We start from the raw sequence: 19,412 nt of genomic DNA, 5'->3' as shown, positions 1-19,412 counted from the left end.
GAGCCCCCCTCTGTGGGGGCAGAGAGGGGACCTCTTAGGGGGTCAATGCCAAGGGCAAGGCTGTCCCTTCCTGGGTGGCCGTGGGGCAAGGACCGCTGAAGCTGGAGTTGCGTCACATCACCACACCCCTGCCCCTGCAGGACTGCGTCCCTGGGCTCCAGGCCCACCTCACCAGCTGCCTCCACCTAGAGGCTACCTTTTCTGCTCGTGGGGTTTGAGTCAGCCTCACACACATCAAGCTGCAGTCTCAGCTGCTCTGTCCATGCCTCCCTTTAGGGGGCGACACCCTCCCTTCATTCTCACCATACACCTGCCCCCTTGCTGCCGGTGCTCCATGCATCCTTTGTGTATTCATGTGACAGTCCACAGATGCTGCTAGGACCAGCTCTGGGCAAAGCCCTTCCCTGCCCCTGAGTGGCTTACATTCTAGAAGGGAAGAGGCGGTCCACCAAAAAACAGGATGGCACGCCAGGCTGGGATAACCGGGAAATGGGAGCCGGAAGGGGGGAGGTTAGAGCATCAGGGATCGCGTCTGCGAGGAGCAACCGCTGAGTTCACACCACCAGCAGCATCCCTTTGGAGGAACTGGGCCGTTTTCCCTTTGGGGGGGCTCATGGAACAATTCAGTCCCACCAACAGCTGCTCAGTGGCCGGCACTGCACTAGGTGCCCGCGCCCCAGTCCAGGGCAGGGCACTGGCTGACATGTGACAGCGACCAAGCGACACCGGTGCCACAGCTCCGCCACCTCCTAACGGCATACACTCAACCCATCCTCCCAGGGGCTACCACACAAGCCCGATGGTGCCCTCTGCCTAAAGCCCTCCAGAGCCCCCCTGGACTCTGTGGAATGAAGTCCAGCCTCTTCTGTGATAACCAGTCCCCCTCCCAGCCCTGAGGGGCTGCTCAGACGATCCCTCTGCCTGAATACGCCTCTCTTGGGTCCTGGGGTCCCGCAGGCAAACCTCCCCTCACCATCTTCCTCTCCGGGCCCCAAGCGCCCCAGCATCTCTGTCCTCCCCCTTAGCGCTTTGGTCTGTTCAGCGTCTCTTGGTTGTCTTACACGTGGGAGGCCGTAGTCTAGGCACTCGGGACACATCAGTGAGTAAAACTGACAGCCACACGCGCCCTCCCTGATCTCACACTCCAGGCCTCTGTCTAGAAGTAAACGGGCATTGTGTTAAATGCTGAGGGCCGTGGGGGACGGAACTGGATGGGGGAAGAGGGTGGTGGCTGCAGGAGGAGGGGTTGCTGGCTGCAGCTTTAAAGACATGGAGGTCAGGGGAATTCCCTGGTGGTCCAGTGGTTAGCGCTTGCACTGTGGTGGCCCAGGCTCAAAAAAAAAAGCCAGTGTTTCTCAACCGGGGGGTGGGGGTGGGGAAATTCCCTCCCTCCCCAGGGAATATCTGGCAACATCTGGAGACACATTTGGAACTGGGGGGCGGGATGCTACTGGCCTCTAGTGGCCGGGGAAGCTGCCCCACATCCTACAGTGCACAGGATGCCCGCCCCCCTACCCCACTGAGGGTGATCCAGCCCCAGCGTCAATAAAGCAGAGCGGGGGAGACCCTGCTTCAAAATAGCACAGTTCTGCCCCCAAAGCATCACTTACGGCCCATCTTTTTTTTTTTTTTTTTTTTTGCGGTACGCGGGCCTCTCACTGCTGTGGCCTCTCCCATTGCGGAGCACAGGCTCCGGACGCGCAGGCTCAGTGGCCATGGCTCACGGGTCCAGCCGCTCCGCGGCATGTGGGATCTTCCCGGACCGGGGCACGAACCCGCGTCCCCTGCATCGGCAGGCGGACTCTCAACCACGGCGCCACCAGGGCAGCCCACGGCCCATCTTAATGACAATTATTATCGGATGGCAGCTGCCCCGTCCGAGTGCCAGCCAGGTACTGGGGAGCACAGGGCTCTCACACCGACTCCGGCGAGTGGGGATGTGATCCCCGTACCACACAGCATATGAGCGCTCGCCCGGGGCCAGAGCGATTCTAAATCCTTGACAAGTGTGACACCCATCAGCCCTCACACCAGCCCCTTGGGGCAGAGATCATATCATCGCCATTTTCCGGATGAAGAAACTGAGGGGCAGAGTCATGCATCACGTGTGGCCAACGCCACGCGGCAGGTGCGGTGGTGCAGGTGGCACAGGGGCCTCAGGGAAGGGTCGCCCCCAGCACGACCTGTGGCTCCGGGGCCAGGCTGAGGGCTCACCTGTGCCGTGCTGTGGGAGGAGGGCAGATGGTCCTGCCCTGGGACCCCGTGTGCTGGTACAGACACAGGGAGCCTTGTGCCGAGAAAACCCAGACAGCCTCGGCTCAATGACTAGGATGCAAACAGCATCTCATAAGTGCCCAGAGTGCGGGCGTGAAGAGCTGGTGGGGACGCCCAGGAGGCTCTGCCAGCTCAGGGAGGCGGGACTGGCCACCCCCTGCGCCCCTCCCCCACCCCCCCGGGCTCACCTGGATGCCATTCTCCTGCAGGTTCAGGTACCGCGTGTTGACGGGGATGCTGGCCGGGACCTCGGCCAGCTCCCTCCTTGTGCAGATCACCCGGCTGGCCTGGTTGCTGCAGGAGCAGGCCGCGGGGCAGGAGGTGGCCGGCGGGGAGCCTCCTGCGGCGGCAGATGTCACGGCCACGCCGCCCCCGCCGGCCCCCAGGGGTGGGGAGAAGAGCCAGAGGAAGAGCAGGGCCCCATGGGGCCAGGACATCCTACTGGGCGGCAGTGGGGGGCACGGGGAGCCGCGGGCGCGCGCCATCCTCAATGTTCATGCTCCGCCTGGGCGCCGGGGGGCTGTCAGGGAGAGAGAGGGAGAGGCTCAGTGAGGGACGGGGACCCCCCGAGTGGCCCAGCTCCTCCCCGACATCCAGGCCGCTCTCTGCCTCTGCTGCCACCACCATCACCTCCCTGCCCAGGCTCAGGACCCAAGGGGGCAAGACTCCTGCAGACGCCCTGTGGAGGGAGAGGCCACCCCTGATGATGAGGGCCCAGCAGGGCAGGACGAGGCGGGCAGAGAGGAGGGCTGGCCCTGTGCACCCTACACTCATCTCACCCTCTCTGTGCTGGGAAGACTTTATGCCCATTTCGCAGAACAGAAAACTGAGTCTGGGGGAGAGGAAGGGCTCACCCAGGGGCGCTTGGCCGGCAAGTGGAGACGTCGGCCAGATAAAAAACTTGGTTCTTTGCATGATTTCAAAAAGGGACATAAATAGGTCGAGATGGAGTGAGAGACAAGACAGACAAGACGTAAGTGACAGAGAAGAGGTGAAAAGCCACGCCGGGAAGTCGCAATGAGGATCTGGCTCCCGTCCCAGCAGCCGCCCGAGTCCCCTCTCCACCTGCATGCACTTCTGGGAGGGGACCAGCCTCCTGGACGCCCCCCCCCATCACTTCTCCCTTCAGGGAGTGTTTGTAGAGGCCAAGTTTCCCAGCAAGCCAGACTCCCTGCCATCACCCGCGGTCCATGCGCCTTGAAGCAGTGGCAGCGGCGGCAGCGGCTGGAGGGATCTGAGTTCGACTCAAACGGGGGATTTGAAGAAGGTGCCAGACAAGGCAAGGGGGGAGGGGCCGGGTGTGGGCAGGTGAGGCAGCTGCGGAGGGAGGACACCGGAGACGATAACGGGGGAGGAGGAGGTCGAGGGTGGCAGGTGCTGGAGGCCACGATGGCAGCTGGTGGGTCCGTGCCAGCGGCTGCTACACGCAGGGTGGTGCTGGAGAAGGGGCTGGGGGGCCGGAGAGCCTGAGCCTGAGCTCTGGGACGGGAGTGGGCAGCGTGGGGGTCAGGTCCTCCCACCCGCGTTTCCACAGGACCAGAGACGGAGAGGGGGATGGGCTAGTCATGACAGTAACAATGAAAACAACAATAATAATGGCTCCGGAATTGCGAGTGTGCCCCTTCTCTGCGCCAGACCTGCACACGCTTGTTTAAGCTTCCTGGGAGCCACAGGAGGAAGCTGTTAGGATACCCAGTTGACAGATGAGGCCGCTGAGGAGCACGGAGCTGGCTGGGTAGCGACAGAAGGGGTTTGCGGTCCTGGCTTTACCCCTCGGGCTCCCCAACCCTAACCCTTCCACGCAGCGTCTCCGCCTCGAGCGCACACAAACGCGCCCACGCCCGCGAGCTCTGCTCCAACACGGCCGACCCAAGAGTTCCCCACGAGTGGGGCGAACAGGGGGACAGAGGAGCCGTCTGCACAAACACGCACAGCAACAGCGGTGACAGGGGCGCGCCCTCGCACTCCCAGACCCGCGGACACAGGGCCGCCGGGCCTCCCCACCGCCGCGCACACGCACGCGCACACACACACACACGCTCCCTCCCGCGGTTTCCAACATCATTTTAACTCAGATAAAAAGACATGTGCGCATGTCTGTGTGTCTGAACGCATGTGTGAGGGGAAGAGCAACAGCTAGACGGAGACACAGAGACAGAGAGAGAGAGATGGGGGTGGGATAGGGGGAGGGTTGGTCCTGTGTCTACACTCCAGACTCAGTTTTCTGCCTGGAGGGCTGGGGGCTGTGAGCGCCTCCATCTATGCGGTCTGTGAGGGCGGTGGGGTCTTTGCATATCCCTGAGTGACAAGGAGCGCTACGCTCTGTCCCCGTCCTGTTCCCACCTCAAGACACTGGTGATAAGCCAGCCCACACCCTCGGAGCCAAGCGCCGGCGCAGCCCCAGGGGGCCAGCCTTCGAGGCCGGGGAACCCCCAGACCGGGATGCCGCTCGGGCGGTGGGAGCCCGCAGCGCCCACCGCAGGTCCAGACCCGCCGCCGCTGTGTCTCTACCTCCGCCTCGGTCCCCATCTCGCTTGCTGCCAGCCTGCACCACTGCCCCCCCTCCCCCAGGATGGCTTCGGCAGAGCCTGGGCCTCCCTCCCCTCCCTCGTCGCCCTCCGCCATCTCCATCCTTGTCTCCCCCCACACAGAGCGACACTCACCCCAGTGGCTCGGCTTCCGCTGGGCCTCTCCCTGCGCCCCAGGTCCCCCCCTCCACATGCCTCCAGCCGCCGGGGGCTCTGCCTCCCCAGTTCTCCAGGGCTTCCCGTCGAGGTTGTGCTGGGGGGGGCGCAGGGGCTTTTGGGGTCTCCCCGCGCCCCCCCCTCCTCGCCTGTCGCCCTTCCCACCCCGCCCCCCGCAGGCCCGTCTAGGCCACTGCAGCAACTGTCTCCCGCCCTCCCTGCTCGCCTCCTCCAGTCTCTTACCCTCTACCTCCACTCTCCCCCACCTCCGCCGGCCTCAGCCCCCTGCTCTCTCCCTGCCCCTCTGCCTCTGCGCCCCGCCCCCCCTCAGGCCCCCCTCACTGTCTCGCCAGCCTTGGGACCACCAGGCCCCCCACTCCTTCTCCATCTCCTCCTCACTCTGTCTCCGTCCCCATCACCCTCTCGCAGGTAGGTCGGGGAGCCCGTCTCGGTCGGATTCTCTGTCTGTCTGTCCGTCTGTCCGTCTCCGTCTCCCTCGGCCGGGCTCTGTCTGTCTCTCTCTCTCCGCGATTACAATTTCTAGTCACACGGCAGTGCAGAGCCAAGCTGTGCCTCAGCTCCCTCCCTCCCCACCCCTCCCTCCTTTCTCGCCTCCTGAGCGGGGAGGGCGCCTTTCCTCCCTCCTCCTCCAGCCCCCCTTCTCAGCGCTGGAGGCCTCCCCCTCCCCCGTTAATCAAAGGCTCTGTTATCTAATTAACCCATTGGTTCTGGGCAGCCGGGGAAGGGCGGGGAAGTCGGGGAGGAAGGTTGAAGGCTGGGCTGCCCAGGGAAGGGGGTGGGGGGGGTGTCTGGGCTGTGCCAGGCCTGGCCTCCTGGCACAACCTCATCGGCCGCATAACCAGGCTGGGCCAGCGCTGACCCACCCCGCCTCGTGCACCTGCCCCCCAGCCCGAGTGCAGACAACCTAGTGCGGGCTCCTCTGCAGGCAGGCACTCCCCCAGGACCCTAGGGGCCCCCCAAAGCCCCCCACCACACCGCACAACCAGGCACTCTAACCTCCACCCCTGATACACCAGCGAACCTGGGCCCACGTCACCATCACCCCAGTCCTTCAGCCGAGGGCCAACCCCTGTTCATGCCACAAAGAAACCCATCCCCAGATGCAGCCCTCTCCCCTGGACCTCAGCCGTATCCTGCTATCCGCCTCCCGATACACTTCTGCAAAATGGGCAGGGCAGCGTCTTCCATTCATTCTGTTCATCGGTTTTCATCCATCCATCCATCCATCCAACAAATATTTTCTGCGTCCCTACTGTGTGCGGACACCGGTGTAGATGCTGACTAACGCTACCCCCACCCTCCAAACCCAACATCCACAGGCCCTCAAAGACAAGCAGCGATAACAGAGCACATCGACCAAGTGCCAGGGGGCCTGGGTTTCAGTCCCGGATCTGCTGTTGGTTTGCTGTGTGACCTTAGGCCAGTGACTTCATTTTTCTGAGCTGCAGAAAAATGCTGTGCAACAGGGATAATAATAGTATCTATCTCACGGGGCCACTCGGGGACTGGCTCAGTGAATGGCTCTCTCTTTACAAAAAAATGCAGATCTGACCACTTCTCATCCCCGCCACCATCTCCCCTAGATGATCACAGTTGCCTCCTCAGTTGTCTCCCCACTCTGACTCTCGCTCTCCTTCCCAGACGGTTCTCACAGGCAGCTGGAGGGGTCCTGACAGCATCCAAGTCAGATCCTGCCCCTCCTCCACTAAACAGCTCTCACACCCTGTCTCACGGGGTGTGAGGGCAGAGACTTCACCGAGGTTTAGCAGACCCCTCTCCCCAGGATGGGCTGCTCCTAACCCCGTTCACCCACCCACCTCAGGCCACACTGACCTCTTCGCTGTTTCTGGAATGGCGCGCACGGTCCTGCCTCAGGGCCTTTGCACGTGCTCTTCCCTCTGCCTGGACCGCTCATCCTCAGGCGTCCCTGTCCTCCTTCAGGTCTTTTCAGTGAGGCCTCCTTGCATCTCACAGCACCCCTACCCCACACCAGAACCTTCTCTGCTTTGTCTATATCGCATTTGTTACCCTCTGACCTCTTAGAAGCCCACACACTTGAGTGTAAGCTCCCCGAGGGCAGGGACCGCGTCTGTTTTGTGCACAGTTTGGTTCCCTGGCACAGGGTAGGTGCTCAGTGAACATCGGAAGCATTAGTTATCAGCGCCATCATTTAGATCCCCCCCCAGTTTCCCCGCCTTCTCTCCCATAGTCACACAGAGACGCACCTGCTTGGCCACATGCCTCTCTCTGCACACCCAGCCCAGGACACACTCACCCAGCTGCACATCTCGGGCTCATCCCACAGACGTCCAGACCCCAGGGTCCCCTCCCATCCCAGGAGGCCCCTCCCATCCCAGGAGGCCAGCCTGGCAGACTCAGCACCTCCATACGCCGCCGCTGCAAACACACTGCCTTCAGCTCAATTTCTGCACCCACAGCATGCCGCCATCTGGCTGGCAGGGTCCCAGGTACTACACCGTAGGTCCCCAGGGCAGCTGCGTGCACCCCACTAAATGCAGGCCCTGAGGGGAGCCACACCTCAGATGCCACCTGTGTGGGCTACGTTCCAGGATATGGCTTTGCGCCGAGGGGACACCTGGCCCCAGTTACAGCCCCCTCCAGCACAGCTAATAGGGGTGCTGGCTAACCCTCTTCTTCTGAGCATGTTCTCAAAGCCAGGGGCTGTGCACATGCCTGACTCATACCAACTCCTTGAACAACCCCACCACCAGTGATGGTAACGTCCACCGTGCACCCGGCACCAACAGGGCAGAGTCCTGGGGGTTTGACTCGCATTAACTGTATTTCTCCCGTTGGCCCTGACAGGGGGCCGCTCTCACCCCCACTTCACAGACAGGGAAGCTGAGGCACAGAGAGGCAAAGTCGCTTGCTCAAGGCTAAACACGCCGCTGGGAAGCGGCCCCTCCCTGGTCAGCCTCCCCAGAGCCGAGGGGCCCCAGAGACGCTCTAGCTTGTCGTGATAGCAGGGACAGTTCCCTTGGAGGTCTCCTGGGGGCCTGTTGAACTGTGACCTGCCTTCTGCCACCCTCACTGGCCATGGTCCGCCCCTGATAGTGACGGGAATCTCTGTTGAGCACTCGCTATGGGCCTAGGGCCATGCTTAGCCGTGCCCTCGTCTCCAGATGCTGGCTTCTTCCTGCGGCCCTAGGAAGAAGGCTTTGTCCCTGTGTCCGTTTTCCAGATGGAGAAGCAGATCCTGAGGGCTGAAGGTACTGGCCGATGGTCACACAGCCTGGATACAGGGCAGCTGGGATTGGAACCCAAGGCCCAGCCCTGGGCCAGGTCACCCCACTGCCTCGCTCACCCCAGGGCCCTGGGAGAAGCCTCAACGTGAGGGTCCTCCACCCCCACCTGGTGCAAGGGACCGAAGCAGACACAGAGATGCAAGAGGCCCCAGAGAGAAGAGGTGTGAAAGGCAGAAAGGGGCAGAGACACAGCACGAGAGAGAAACAGAGACAGAGACCAACGCGAGCCCTGGGAGGTGGCAAGGGAGAGGGAGAGAGGCGTTAAGGGGGAACAGAGGAAGCTAGAAAGCGAGCCCAGATCCAGGGGAAGGCGGAGGCACGGAGGGCCAGGCACTCGAGGCGACGGGCCGAGGCCCCGCCAGCTTCACCGTCCTCCCCAAGTCCTGAGAGATCTCGGGCATCGTGCCTGAGAGGATTCAGGCAGATGGCAGATCGGAGACTCAGGGGCCCAGGAGAGGCGGGGTGAGGAGAAAAGAGAGGCAGGGAACATTCCAGTCAGGCGTACTCAGTTTTTTCTGGGGGAAGTTCAGGAGGTGAGAGAAAAGATAGGAAATTGACTGCCATCGCAGCAAGAGGGATGGAGGTTAGATCTAAAGAAGAACTTCCCAACTGTGAGGGACTGGGGCGGAAGTGGAGCCTGGAGCCAGGAGGGCGGAGAGACATCAAAGCCAGGGAGAGATGAACACTTCTCTCCCTGGATGTCTGTCATACGGGCATGGCCGGGAGCTGTTAAGGTGGGGGGAAGAGGGGCAGGGTACAGGCAGCACAGGCTTCAGGGATGGATGAAACAACTTCACACGTGTGTCCCTCTGAGCCTGTCCGTGTCCTGAATGCTTTTAAAATAAAAGCAACCCCAAAGCCCCGAGAATCGACAGTCCGCTAACTTTTGAGATAGAATCACCCTGGGAAAAGGGTGGCTCAGGCCCCTCATAGCTGCTGCGGAGGAGACAGAGTTGGGGGCTCAGCTCAGGACTTGCCCAAGCTTCCTGAGGCAGCGGTGGGCTGGGGAGAGATGACTTGCTTGGTGAGGGGGGCTGTCTTCTCCTGTCTTCCCCCAACTCCCGACCGAGAAGCACTGACGGGTCATTTATTTGGTCTTTCATATGTTCATTTAACAAATATTTACCGGTGACTCCACCACCCCGAGTCTCCGCCCACACACCAGGCACGTTCCCACCTCAGGGCCTTTGCCCTTGCTGTTCCCTCTGCCTGGAGCGGTCCTCCTTGGGTCTGCGTTGCTCTCTCTGTCTCCATGCTGGACTCTGTTCCGTGCCCGCTCCGGGAGGGTTTCTTTGCCCCCCGCCCCCCAGCCCGTCCCTTACACTTCTCTTCCTTTCCTTCACAACCCTCTCATCAGCTGGCCCGACATCATATGATGGATAACGCCTGGTCCTGCGCATTGCCTGTCTCCCCACTAGAAGGTGAGCTCCCCAGGCAGGGAGTTTGTCTGTCTGGCTGCATCCCGGGTGCCTAGGACGCGCCCGGCTCCTACAGAGCCTCATCGATACCCGCAGAATGAAGGAGCGAGCGAGCGCCCCCTACCGCTGGATTCCCTGCCGGCGCCGGGGGCGCAGGGGCAGAGGAGACCTGCCTTTGTCTTTGGGGAGTTAGTGGTCCGGAGGGGAGACATACAAAGGCCGAGTGAGAGGGTGAGCACAGGGTGGAGGCCCTGGAACGTCTGCGGGAGGAAGTGATGGCAAAACAGCGCGAGGCATGCGGGTGAAGGGCGCGTCAGGCAGAGGGACCCCTGTGTGTAAAGGCCTGGGGGCCAGAGAGGCAGATGGGGGTCGGGGGTCTGCAGAGTCCAGCTCGGTTACAAAGACGTCCTGCTCCACAGCGGACTGAGAGGCGGGGGTGCTGGGAGCTGAGGGTGGGAGGCTGTGACAGGAGAGGGGCAGGGTCAGCTCTGGGTTGGAAAGTTCCCTCTGAGTGGACTCTTGGGAGAGACTGAGGCCGGGCAGGAGCTGGGCCAAAGGTCCAGGGAGAGAGGATGAGTCTGGGGCCGGGGCCACAGGGGTGGCGAGGAGGAAAAGAATGAAAAGATACTGACAATTTGCAAACAGTGGCAGAACTTGGAGATGAGGCAGAGGGAGGGGCCAGGTTCTTCTTATAGATTGGGGGTCACATTCTTAAAGCCAAGAAAGGGGAGAGGGCAGGGAAGAAGGTTGGGGAGAGGAGATTGGAGCGGTCCAGTCTTTGCTTGTAGGTGGCGAACCCGCTCATGCCAGCATCCCAGATGCTACGGGTGGTGGAAGGACCCGCAGCCTGGTTGCTATCGGTCGCTGGCTGTGTTACCTTGGGCCAAGCCCTCCCCCTCTCTGGGCTCCCATTTCCTCCTTTAAAACAGGACATCAGTGACAGTCAGCGCTGCCCGGGGCTGGGGAAAGGGGGCCCAGAAGATGGTCTGGTCAGCAAGTGCCTGGCAAACGTGAGCTGGGACGCGAAGTCTGCCTGGCGAGCGGGGACAGAAGCAAACCCGCTCCGGTCCCAGGCAGCTGCCGATTTTCTGCTGGGAACCAGAGCTCGCCGTCCCCGTTTCTTCGTCTGAGAAATGGGAATTGATAACAGGTAGCATATGACACAGGGCTGGGGAGGCAGGGGGTGGGGGGAGAACAGCAGCTGTTTGCCAGCCGGTGTGGAACCGGTTCAGTGTTTGAGTGGGTCGCCGTCCCCCACTGAAGTGCTATCCGCGCCGTCGGGTATGGTGGCCGCCGGCATATGTGGCCATCAAGCACTTGCCACGTGGTGTGAGTGAGGAGCTGAATTGCTGATTTACTTTAAATTAATCGAGAATTTTTTTTTTTTTTTTGGCTGTGCCCTGCAGCACGCAGATTCTTAAGTTCCCCGACCAGGGATCGGACCCGTGCCCCCTGCGGTGGAAGCTCAGAGTCTTAACCACTGGACCGCCAGGGAAGCCCCTCTTTAAACTAATCTAAATGTCGATGGCCACACATGGCTGTGGCCGTAGTGGTTCCTGTAACGGACAGCGTGGTATGGCCATCCCAGTGCCTCCCGGTTCAGCCTCCGTCCCGCTTGGAACCAGTCCTGAGTCCCCAGAGCTTGGGCTCCTCTGCTCGGAGGCTCTGCCCAACAACCTCGCAGGGCTCTCCCAGGATTCTGGAAGGACTTGGAAGGAGATCAAAGTGAGAGAAACAAACTCAACTGAGAGTAGGGCACGACAGCCAGGCTGGCTCTGCCTTTGTCGTATGAAGCCTGCTCTGTGCCAGGCCTCTGCTGAGGCAGCCTTGGGCCCGCAGGGGAGGAACTACAGCAGTTCCACTTCACGGAAGGGCATGCTGAGGCGTGGTGAGGTCCTGAGTCCTCGTTGTACCCATGACCGCCCGGACCCAGGCAGGAACCAAGAGATGGAAGGAAGCTGAACACCCAGGGCCCCTGTACTGTGTGACTCTGGGAGGTGGGGCGGCCTCACACCGCCGCTGAATTGAATCCGCCCAGGGAGAGAGCTAGGACCTAGCCTGGTACTGGCGGTTCTCCAAACAGCGGTTATTGCCAAGGCCTCGCAGGGGTGCATGGGGGTGAGTTTGCAGGTGGGGAGGGCCTTAGTCTGAGCCAGCCTGACCGTGGCCTCCCGCCCCCCTGCTCCCCTCCCTGTCCCCTGGAAGGGCAATGCTGCCATCTGCTTTCCATCTCAGGGCGCGCAGAACTACTACTCTTTAAAAAAGGGGGGGTTCTACTAAAAGTAACCAAGAGCTGAAAACTCCTTGGACGGGGTCAGTGTTCCTTAGACATCGGTGCACATCCAGGTGAGCTGAGCTGGGGGCTTTGTGAAAGTGCAGGTTCTGACCTGGTGGATCCAGGACCAGGCCGAGATCCCACATTTCCCAGGGATGCTGGTCCTGGAGCAAGGGGTCAAGGGTCCCCTAAGTGTGCAATCCGCTCCCACGTTCCATTTCCAGATGAGTAAGGAACCCTCCCCTCCCCCACCCTGTCTAGGGGTGTGCTGGGAGGGGAGGCAGACCGGGGTGAGAACCTCGATCGTCACTCGTATCAGACATGGGGCCTTGGAAAGGGGACATCGCCTCTCGTGGCCTCAGTTTGCTCATCTGTAAAATGAGGAAAAGAGCTAGTCGGCCTCCTCGGGTGGTGGGGAGTCGGTGGTCCCCGTATCTGTGGCGCTGCTGAGCACAGTGTCTGGCTCATAGAAGGTCAATACAGCTCTTCTATGACTGTGACTATTCTCCTCCTCCTGGATAGTGTCACACTGTCACTTTAGGAAGGATGGACAGGTGGAAAGAGCAAGGGTGTCGGGGAGACCTGGGTTTACACTCTGACCCGCCGCTTTCTCACTGTGTCCCCCTCCGACCCCCCCCAGGCTCTGTCTGTGAAGGTAATGACACCTAGCTTGGTGTCATTACCTGTCCAGTGCTGGACACCTCAATGACAGTGTTGTCAGTAATAAATCATTAATAACAGTTATCACTTATTCTCACTGGGTCAGAAGAACAAATCTTTTCCTCCTTTTTACTCCACCCCCCACCCCCCCTCATGTTAATCCAGTGTTTCTGGCTGGATCAGAAACACCCATTTATCACTGGGGGGGGACCCACAGAATCACCTGAAGGATCTTTGTTCCCCCCAGACCCAGCTGGACCTGGACTGGACACCCCCACCCTGGTAAGGAAAGTCCGCCGTGAGAATGGGCCTGGGTATGTCCTCTCCCCTCTGGGCATAAACAAGATCGAGAGGCCAGGAGCCTGTGAGTTACCAGAACTCCGATATCTCTTTTAAACTCTAATCTTCTGAATCTGTTATTCTTAACGATCTGATTATTGTTATTATCAATGATCCTAATTTCCACTCGGAGGGCTGATGGGCCAGCATGGTGCCCTCTCTGTTTCCCCCTTTGGAAAGCAGTGATCTCAGCTGGGGGAGGTAATCTGCAGAGTGGCCAGTGCCCAGGTTTGCAGTCCCAGCTCTGCCACTTCTACCTTGGTGATCTCGGGTAAGGGACCTCATCTCTCCCGCATCAGTTCCCCCTTTTGTCAAATAAGGATGATGATCGTGCCTCCCCCCCAGGACTCCTGTGAGGAGAGAACAGAACAAATCCACATGGAATCACCAGCACAGAGCCTGGCCCAGGGTAAGCGCTAATGAATGTCAGCTCTTGTCATCATTATCTCCGGCCCTGTGTTTGAGGGTTCCAGGCAAGTGGACGGCAAATCTCCGCGTTTACCGCCTGGGGCTGCCCCTCTGGGAGAGCTGGGGCTGCCGCTGTTTTCTGACCTTTGTCACAGCGCTTGAACAAGAGCTCTGGGGCCTAAGCTCAACCCTCTGACAGGAGTGTGGGCTGAGGGGTCCAGGGGGACACAGCTGAGACAGGAAGGGAGTGGCCTGGGTCGCTGCCCCAGCCCTACCTCGCTCCCTCTCTGCTAGCCATCTGGGTCGTACACAGGCTTCTCAACACCCCCACCAGGACCCAGCGTCCTCACTCTCTGCAGCCCTCTTGAGGACCCAGCCGCCCCCTGGGATGGACTTCTGCCTGCAGGGGCCCTACCAGCCCATCTCCCAGGCCTCAGAAGCAGCCCCTCCCCTCCACCTGCCATGACAACAGTTGCATGTAGGTTTCCAGGCAACAAGGGGGCATCTTGGCACTCTTTTTACTCTCCTGCCACCCCCTCTCCGGCAGAGTCACCCCACTCTCAGGGACTGGGAAGGGAAGGGAAAGGGGGTTTCTCCCCAGCAAAGATGGAGTGTTCCTAAACTCAGGGATGAGGAGACTTCCTACACTCTGCCAGAGAGGAAACACAGACATTCTCCCTACACCCCAACAAGGGTGATGGTGGAGGAACTGCTGGTGGGGTTGAGCACTGTCTTGGCACAAAGGGGACCCCTGTCATCTGCACCCTGACCCGGAGATGAGACCAAGTGAAGCCCCTCGTCCCCCGGAACATAGCCTCTTGTCCTCTGAGACCTGCACTGGGACCAGGTGAACTTTCAACTGTGTACCTGCCCTCCCTTCAACACACAGGGAAACCCACCCCTGCCTGTGGGCTGCAATCTGACCCACGGGGGACAAGGGTGGGGTCTGGGGCCCACCCTGGCTGTCAGCCAACCAAGGATGGGCTGCAACAGCACTTGTGTGTGCTCTGCAGCCTGGTGGTCTTAAGAGTCTTCCCGCCCTTGGTGTGGCAGGGAGGCAGGCCCTGGATCCAGGGAGGCCCAGAGCTGGGGCAAAACTGCCCCGAAGAATGATGGGGCAGGAAGGGCAGGCAGAGAGAGCCCCTGGCAAAGGGGCTCCGATTCTGGAAGAAAGTCAATGGTAGGAGTGTGGAGAGAGTGACGGGGGATGGGGTGGGAGAGGTGGGAAGAACCACTTGGAGAGGAACAGAAGAGAAAATAGCAGAGGTGGAAAACTCAGCTGACTCTAGTGCTGGGCAGGTAAGGAAGATGGACGAAGCAGGTAAGAACAGAGCAGGGAGGGTTGGTCCTTGGGGCACCTGAGCACAGGGCACTGCTACCCCAGGGGGAGAATTGTGCAAAAGCAGCTGAGAATCTGGAGTTTTGAGATAGAATTGAATATAACATTATATTAGCTTTAGGTGTAACACACAATAATTCAGTGTGTGCAAAACGATCACAAGAAGTCTACTTACAAACCACCACGCGAAGTTACACATTTTTTTCTTGTGATGTGAATGAGTTTTCATGTGAAATTGCTAAGTTTTTTCAAAAAGTTGGCAACACATTAAGCACTTTGAAAGCAGTAGGGGGAAATAACGCTCGCCGTCCACAGGACACCAGTGTAAGTGCTCAGGGCTGTGGGGAGGGCGAGTGCAGGGAAAAAGGAAGAGGAAGGAAGACAGAGGGGCGGCTAGAAACAGATGGCTGGAGGTGAGGGAGAGCCAGATGGAGGTGAGGGAGAGTGAGGGAGAGAAACGGAGAGAAACGGAGAAGAAAGTGCAGGGAGCGAGTGCGGCTGGAAAGAAGTGGAAAAGAAAGCAAGGGTAGACAGAGGAGGGAAGACCGAAGGCACTGGGCGGGGGGGCGGGGTGAAGGGTTAGCCGAGGGGAGAGAGGTGGGAGATGGAGGTGCAGAGATAGAGACACGAGGTCCAGGTGACACCTTAGGACAGATGCCCAGCCGGAGAGGTCGGGGAAGGGAAGAAGGATGCGGAGGGTGTGATAATGAGAGGGTGCACTGTCCTATCGGAGGAGACAGGTGAGCCATGGCGGGGGAGAGGAGAGGAGCCGGGGTGCTGGAAGCGGCTGAGGACTCAGCGCTTCCCCTCCCGCCCCCCCACTCTGGCCATGCCCCACAGCACCTCGCCTGGAGACCTGCCTCTCTCCACCTGGCCCCGGTGCCCGTGCCTGCGTGCGTGCTGGGCCCTGGCTCCATTTTCCCGAGACGTGTCAAAGGCCCTCTGATACCTGACGTCTTAATCCTGCCGGAGCCCTCTGACTGACTCTGGGAGGGATGCAGGGCGGCTGCCGGGGCCCGTCCAGCACACACGGAGACCCCTCGCGCTGGGATGTGAGAATGTACCAGCAACACGCGGGGCTGCATCTCCAGAGCTCTGGGGCCTCCTCCGTGCCTCTCGATGTCCCCATGACACCTCTTTGAGTCTCTGTGAGTGTGAGGGCACAGGGTGACCAGGAGTGAGGGCCTCCCTGACAGGGCATCTCTCCAGGAGGTGCTGCCTTTGTCTCTCCCTCCGTGTCTCTGTGTATGAGGGACTGCGTGTGTCTCTGTGTGTCCAGGTCTTTCTCTCTGACTCTGGGCTCTGAAGCCAAGTTTGTAACTGGGTCTCTCTGATTCCGCATCTGGGTCTCTGGCTGCGAGTGAATGACTGTGTGTGTGTGTGTTTGTGCGTGTGCGCCCACGCACGTGTGCACCTCTGCCTACACATGCCTCTGTGTCTTCCTCACACGCTACCTCCTGCCCTCCAGTGATGGCTGACTCTCTCTGGCAAGTTGGGCGCTGTGCCTCTGGTCGCCCCCCGCACCTCTCGGGTGCTGGAGTGCCCTCGGGCTCCTTCCCACCTGCGCCCTGGGTCTCTCCCCGTACGCTCCAGAGTCTGCGGCTCCCTGTGTCTCTGCCTTGCCCGGTCCCTTGCTCTGTGTGTGAGGATGGTGTGTGTTCCCCTCCCTCCCCTACTTTCCTTTCTTTTGGAACTTGAGTAACTCCGTGCAGGTCTGGCTCCCTGGTGGTGCGCCCTAACTGTGTGTCTGTTTGGGAGTGGGGTCCCCCTCTCTCCCACCCTCCCCTGCCTTGTCTGAATGTCTCCCTCTTACCTCTTGGCTGCTTCGCTCTCTGTCCCTCCTTTCTGAGTGTGTGTTTGAACACTCAAGTGCCAGGATTAGAGGAGACCCAGGGAAGAGCGGGAGGAAGGTGGGGAGGGAAAGGAGGTGCACGTTAGAAGCAGCAAGGAGACAGGAAGAGGGAGGGGCTGATCCTGGCCACTGCGGGGTGGGGGGAGGTTCTAGCGGGGAGAGGATGCTGCCTGCTGCCTGGACCGGGAGGGAAGCGACTCTGGCTATCCCCAGCTGCCGCTGGAGCCCGAGTTCCTGTCTGGCGGCTGCGCGGCCGGGACTTGGGATGTGAGGTGCATAGCAATGGTACGCTGCGGAGGCTCGACTGCAGCTTCCAGCTGGGGAGGGCGTGGGGAGGGGGCTGAGGGGCAGCCCTGTGGCCCCCTCCCCCTCCCCTTTCCCATCTGGGCTCTCCCCAGGGGATTTCCTCACCCTGAGAAAGTCTCTTCCAGAAAGCAAGGCCTGAGGCTGCGAGGAGCAGGGCGGGGAGAAGGGGCCGGAGCTCCGGAGGAGCGGCAGGGGTGGGGGCGGGGAGAGAGGGGGAGGAGGATGGGAGTGGCAGAGAGACAGGACGGGCCGGGTGGGTGAGGGGGCACCATGGGCATCAGGACCCAGAGTCCAGGAGAGAGACTGGCTGGGCCCCTGGCCGGAGAGAAGGAAGAGCCCAGGGAGGTGGGGGCTTGGAAATGTGGGCGGGACCCTGGACAGAGCCTGGGTCACGGGCTCCCCAGGACTGACGGGGAGTTGGAAACAGCCGAGGGAAAGAGAAGGAGAGGTTCCAGACAGGAGGCCCCTAGGACTGGGGGGTCTGGGATTGGGGGATCCCATGAGGTGAGGAGACAGGGATGGGGGGCTCTAAGTGAAGAGAGGTCACAGAAGGGGGTCCCGGACAGAGCAGGATGTAGCGAAAGAGGCTGGGGTGCTAGGGAGAAGCTCCACCGGCCCCTGCCCAGGTGAAGGTCCTAAGCAGAGAGGGGAAGTGATAAGGGGTCCTGAGAGGAATCAAGGTGGCGACTGGGGGCTAGAGGAAAAAGAGGCCAAAGTTGCGATCTCCTGGAGAGGGGGTCAAGGGGGGATGTCTGGGGGTGAGGGGGAGAGATGGGGGATGAGGGGATCCTGAGGGGAAGATGAGGTGCAGTTAGAAGGTCCTAGAAGAGTAGGTATGAGGGTGGGAAGGCTTGGGAGGGCAGCAAATGGGGGAGGGGAGGTCCCCAAGAGGAGAGGGCTAAGGACGGTGGGAGGCAGGTAGTGGTCCCAGAGAGACACGTGCCAAGGATAGAAGGCCCCGAAGCAGAATGGGGTCAAGGAAGGGGGTCTTGGGAAGAGGGAGGGGAAGGGGTTTGGTTGCCCATCAGTAGGGGGTTGGGGGACCCCAGAGGGAGAGGGGCTGAAGATTGGGGAGAGGGTTGTCTCGTTCCCCAGTCACCCCCTCCGTTTTTCCCATTCTCACTTCCCAAACTCCCCGGTTCTCCCCGGTTGCCAGGGCAACCGCTCCTGCCAGGCGCGGTCACCAAGGAAACCCCGTGCCCGCCTCTCCCCCCCTCCCCATCACTGGCGTGCCCCCCCACCCCAAGCAGCGGCGGTGTGGAAGGTGGGAGGGGCAATGGGGGGGGGAAGAACCCGAACTCCCGCCCCAGAAAGAGGGGCCCAGACCTACACCCAGCGAGCCACCTCCCCTCCCCCCCCCGCCCCGCAAGCCTACATCCTCAGCCCTACAGCTGGATACACAACGACCGCCGGACGCACATTCCCCCCCCCCCACCCCGTCCCTAGGCAGCGGCGACCCCCGCCCCCAACACAGAACTAGCCTGGCCCGGAGGACCCCCACCCGACTACCTCCCCCACCGCCTGCTGCTCTCCATCAGGCCCCGCCCACTGTCCTCTGCCGCCGGCCCCCCAGCCCCGAGGAGGCCTAAGACCACGGTCCCCTAATTAGAGAATGCTCCCCCCCCCGCGGTTCCTCCTCCCGCCCCCGCCCGGGCCCTTCGGCGGCTACTCACAGCGAGGAAAGGGGCTCCTTCCGGGGGGCAGCATGCCCGGCCCGCGGGGGGAGGCCCCCCCAATGAGGCACAGGGATTTGGGGTGCGAGGCCCGCTGCGGGGAGGCGCGGGGGGCGGGGCTGCGTCCGGGCCCGGGTCTCTCGCGTTCTCCCCCCTCCCCGGTCCTGGATGGGGAGGGGGCTTCCGCAGCGGCAGCGGTGGGGTTCGGGGGCCGCGCTGCCTCCTCGCTCGCCCGCCCGCCTGCCGCCCGGCCCGGCGCCCTCGTCCGCCGGCCCGCCTTCCTTCTTGCCTTCCTTTCTTTCCTTCTTTCTTTCCTCGCTTCCTTCCTTCCAGCCTTCCTTCCTTCCTTCCTCCCTCGTCGGGCCGCCGGCGCCGCTCTCCCCCCACCCCACCCCCCCAGGCCCCGGCCCCGGCCCCGGCCCCCGCCTCGGACGGTGCGGCAGCGACCGAGAGCCGCCGAGAGCGGCAGAGACGGGAGCGGAATACTGATGATGGAGGGGGAGCGGGAGGGAGGGGAGGGAGGGCGCCGGGAGGGGGGAGGCTGCCCGGGAGGGAACGGAGGGGGGAGAGGAGAGAAGGAGAGGAAGAAGGGGAGGGAGGCAAAGGGAGAGGATGGGGAAGGGAGGGAAAGGGGGAGGGACGAGAGGGGGAGGGTGGGGGAGGGGTGAAGCGGTGGGAGAAAGAAGGGGAAGAAAGTGAGAGAAAGAGAAGAGAGGGAAGGAAAGAGCGGGAGGGAGGGCCGAGCGGGAAGCAGGAGAGGGAGGCACCGAGGGAGGAGCGGGGAAGGGTGGAAAGAAGGGGAGAGGGAGGCGAGCTCGTCCCGGACAGGATGGGAGGCCGGGGGGGAGAAACTCCTAGTACACCTTTGGTAAATATTTGCGGGGTGAATGCGGAGGG

At 61.4% G+C, this 19,412-nt stretch overlaps 1 protein-coding gene across 3 annotated transcripts in view; it reads right to left on the bottom strand.

Moving 5' to 3' along the window:
• The window catches only part of LRRC4B (leucine rich repeat containing 4B), a 38,969-nt gene extending 20,073 nt beyond the window's left edge, over positions 1–18,896 (bottom strand). Inside the window, exons 1-3 of one of the 3 annotated variants that reach the window (XM_060289135.2) lie at positions 5,358–5,550; positions 4,938–5,055; positions 2,463–2,794 (exon numbers count right to left, since the gene is read on the bottom strand). In XM_060289135.2, coding sequence (XP_060145118.1) covers positions 2,463–2,759 — 297 coding nt within the window. In that variant the 5' untranslated portion in view covers positions 2,760–2,794; positions 4,938–5,055; positions 5,358–5,550. Of the gene's footprint in view, positions 1–2,462; positions 2,795–4,937; positions 5,056–5,357; positions 5,551–18,515 lie in introns of those variants that run through there. The other 2 variants (XM_030849930.3, XM_060289136.2) reach the window with 2 other exon arrangements.
• Between the last annotated feature and the right edge of the window lie 516 nt (positions 18,897–19,412).

This window comes from Globicephala melas, chromosome 19 (assembly GCF_963455315.2).
Source record: "Globicephala melas chromosome 19, mGloMel1.2, whole genome shotgun sequence".
Taxonomy (NCBI): Eukaryota; Metazoa; Chordata; class Mammalia; order Artiodactyla; family Delphinidae; genus Globicephala; species Globicephala melas.
The sequence above is the reverse complement of the archived record's forward strand: the minus strand, read 5'-3'. Positions and strand labels throughout refer to the sequence as shown.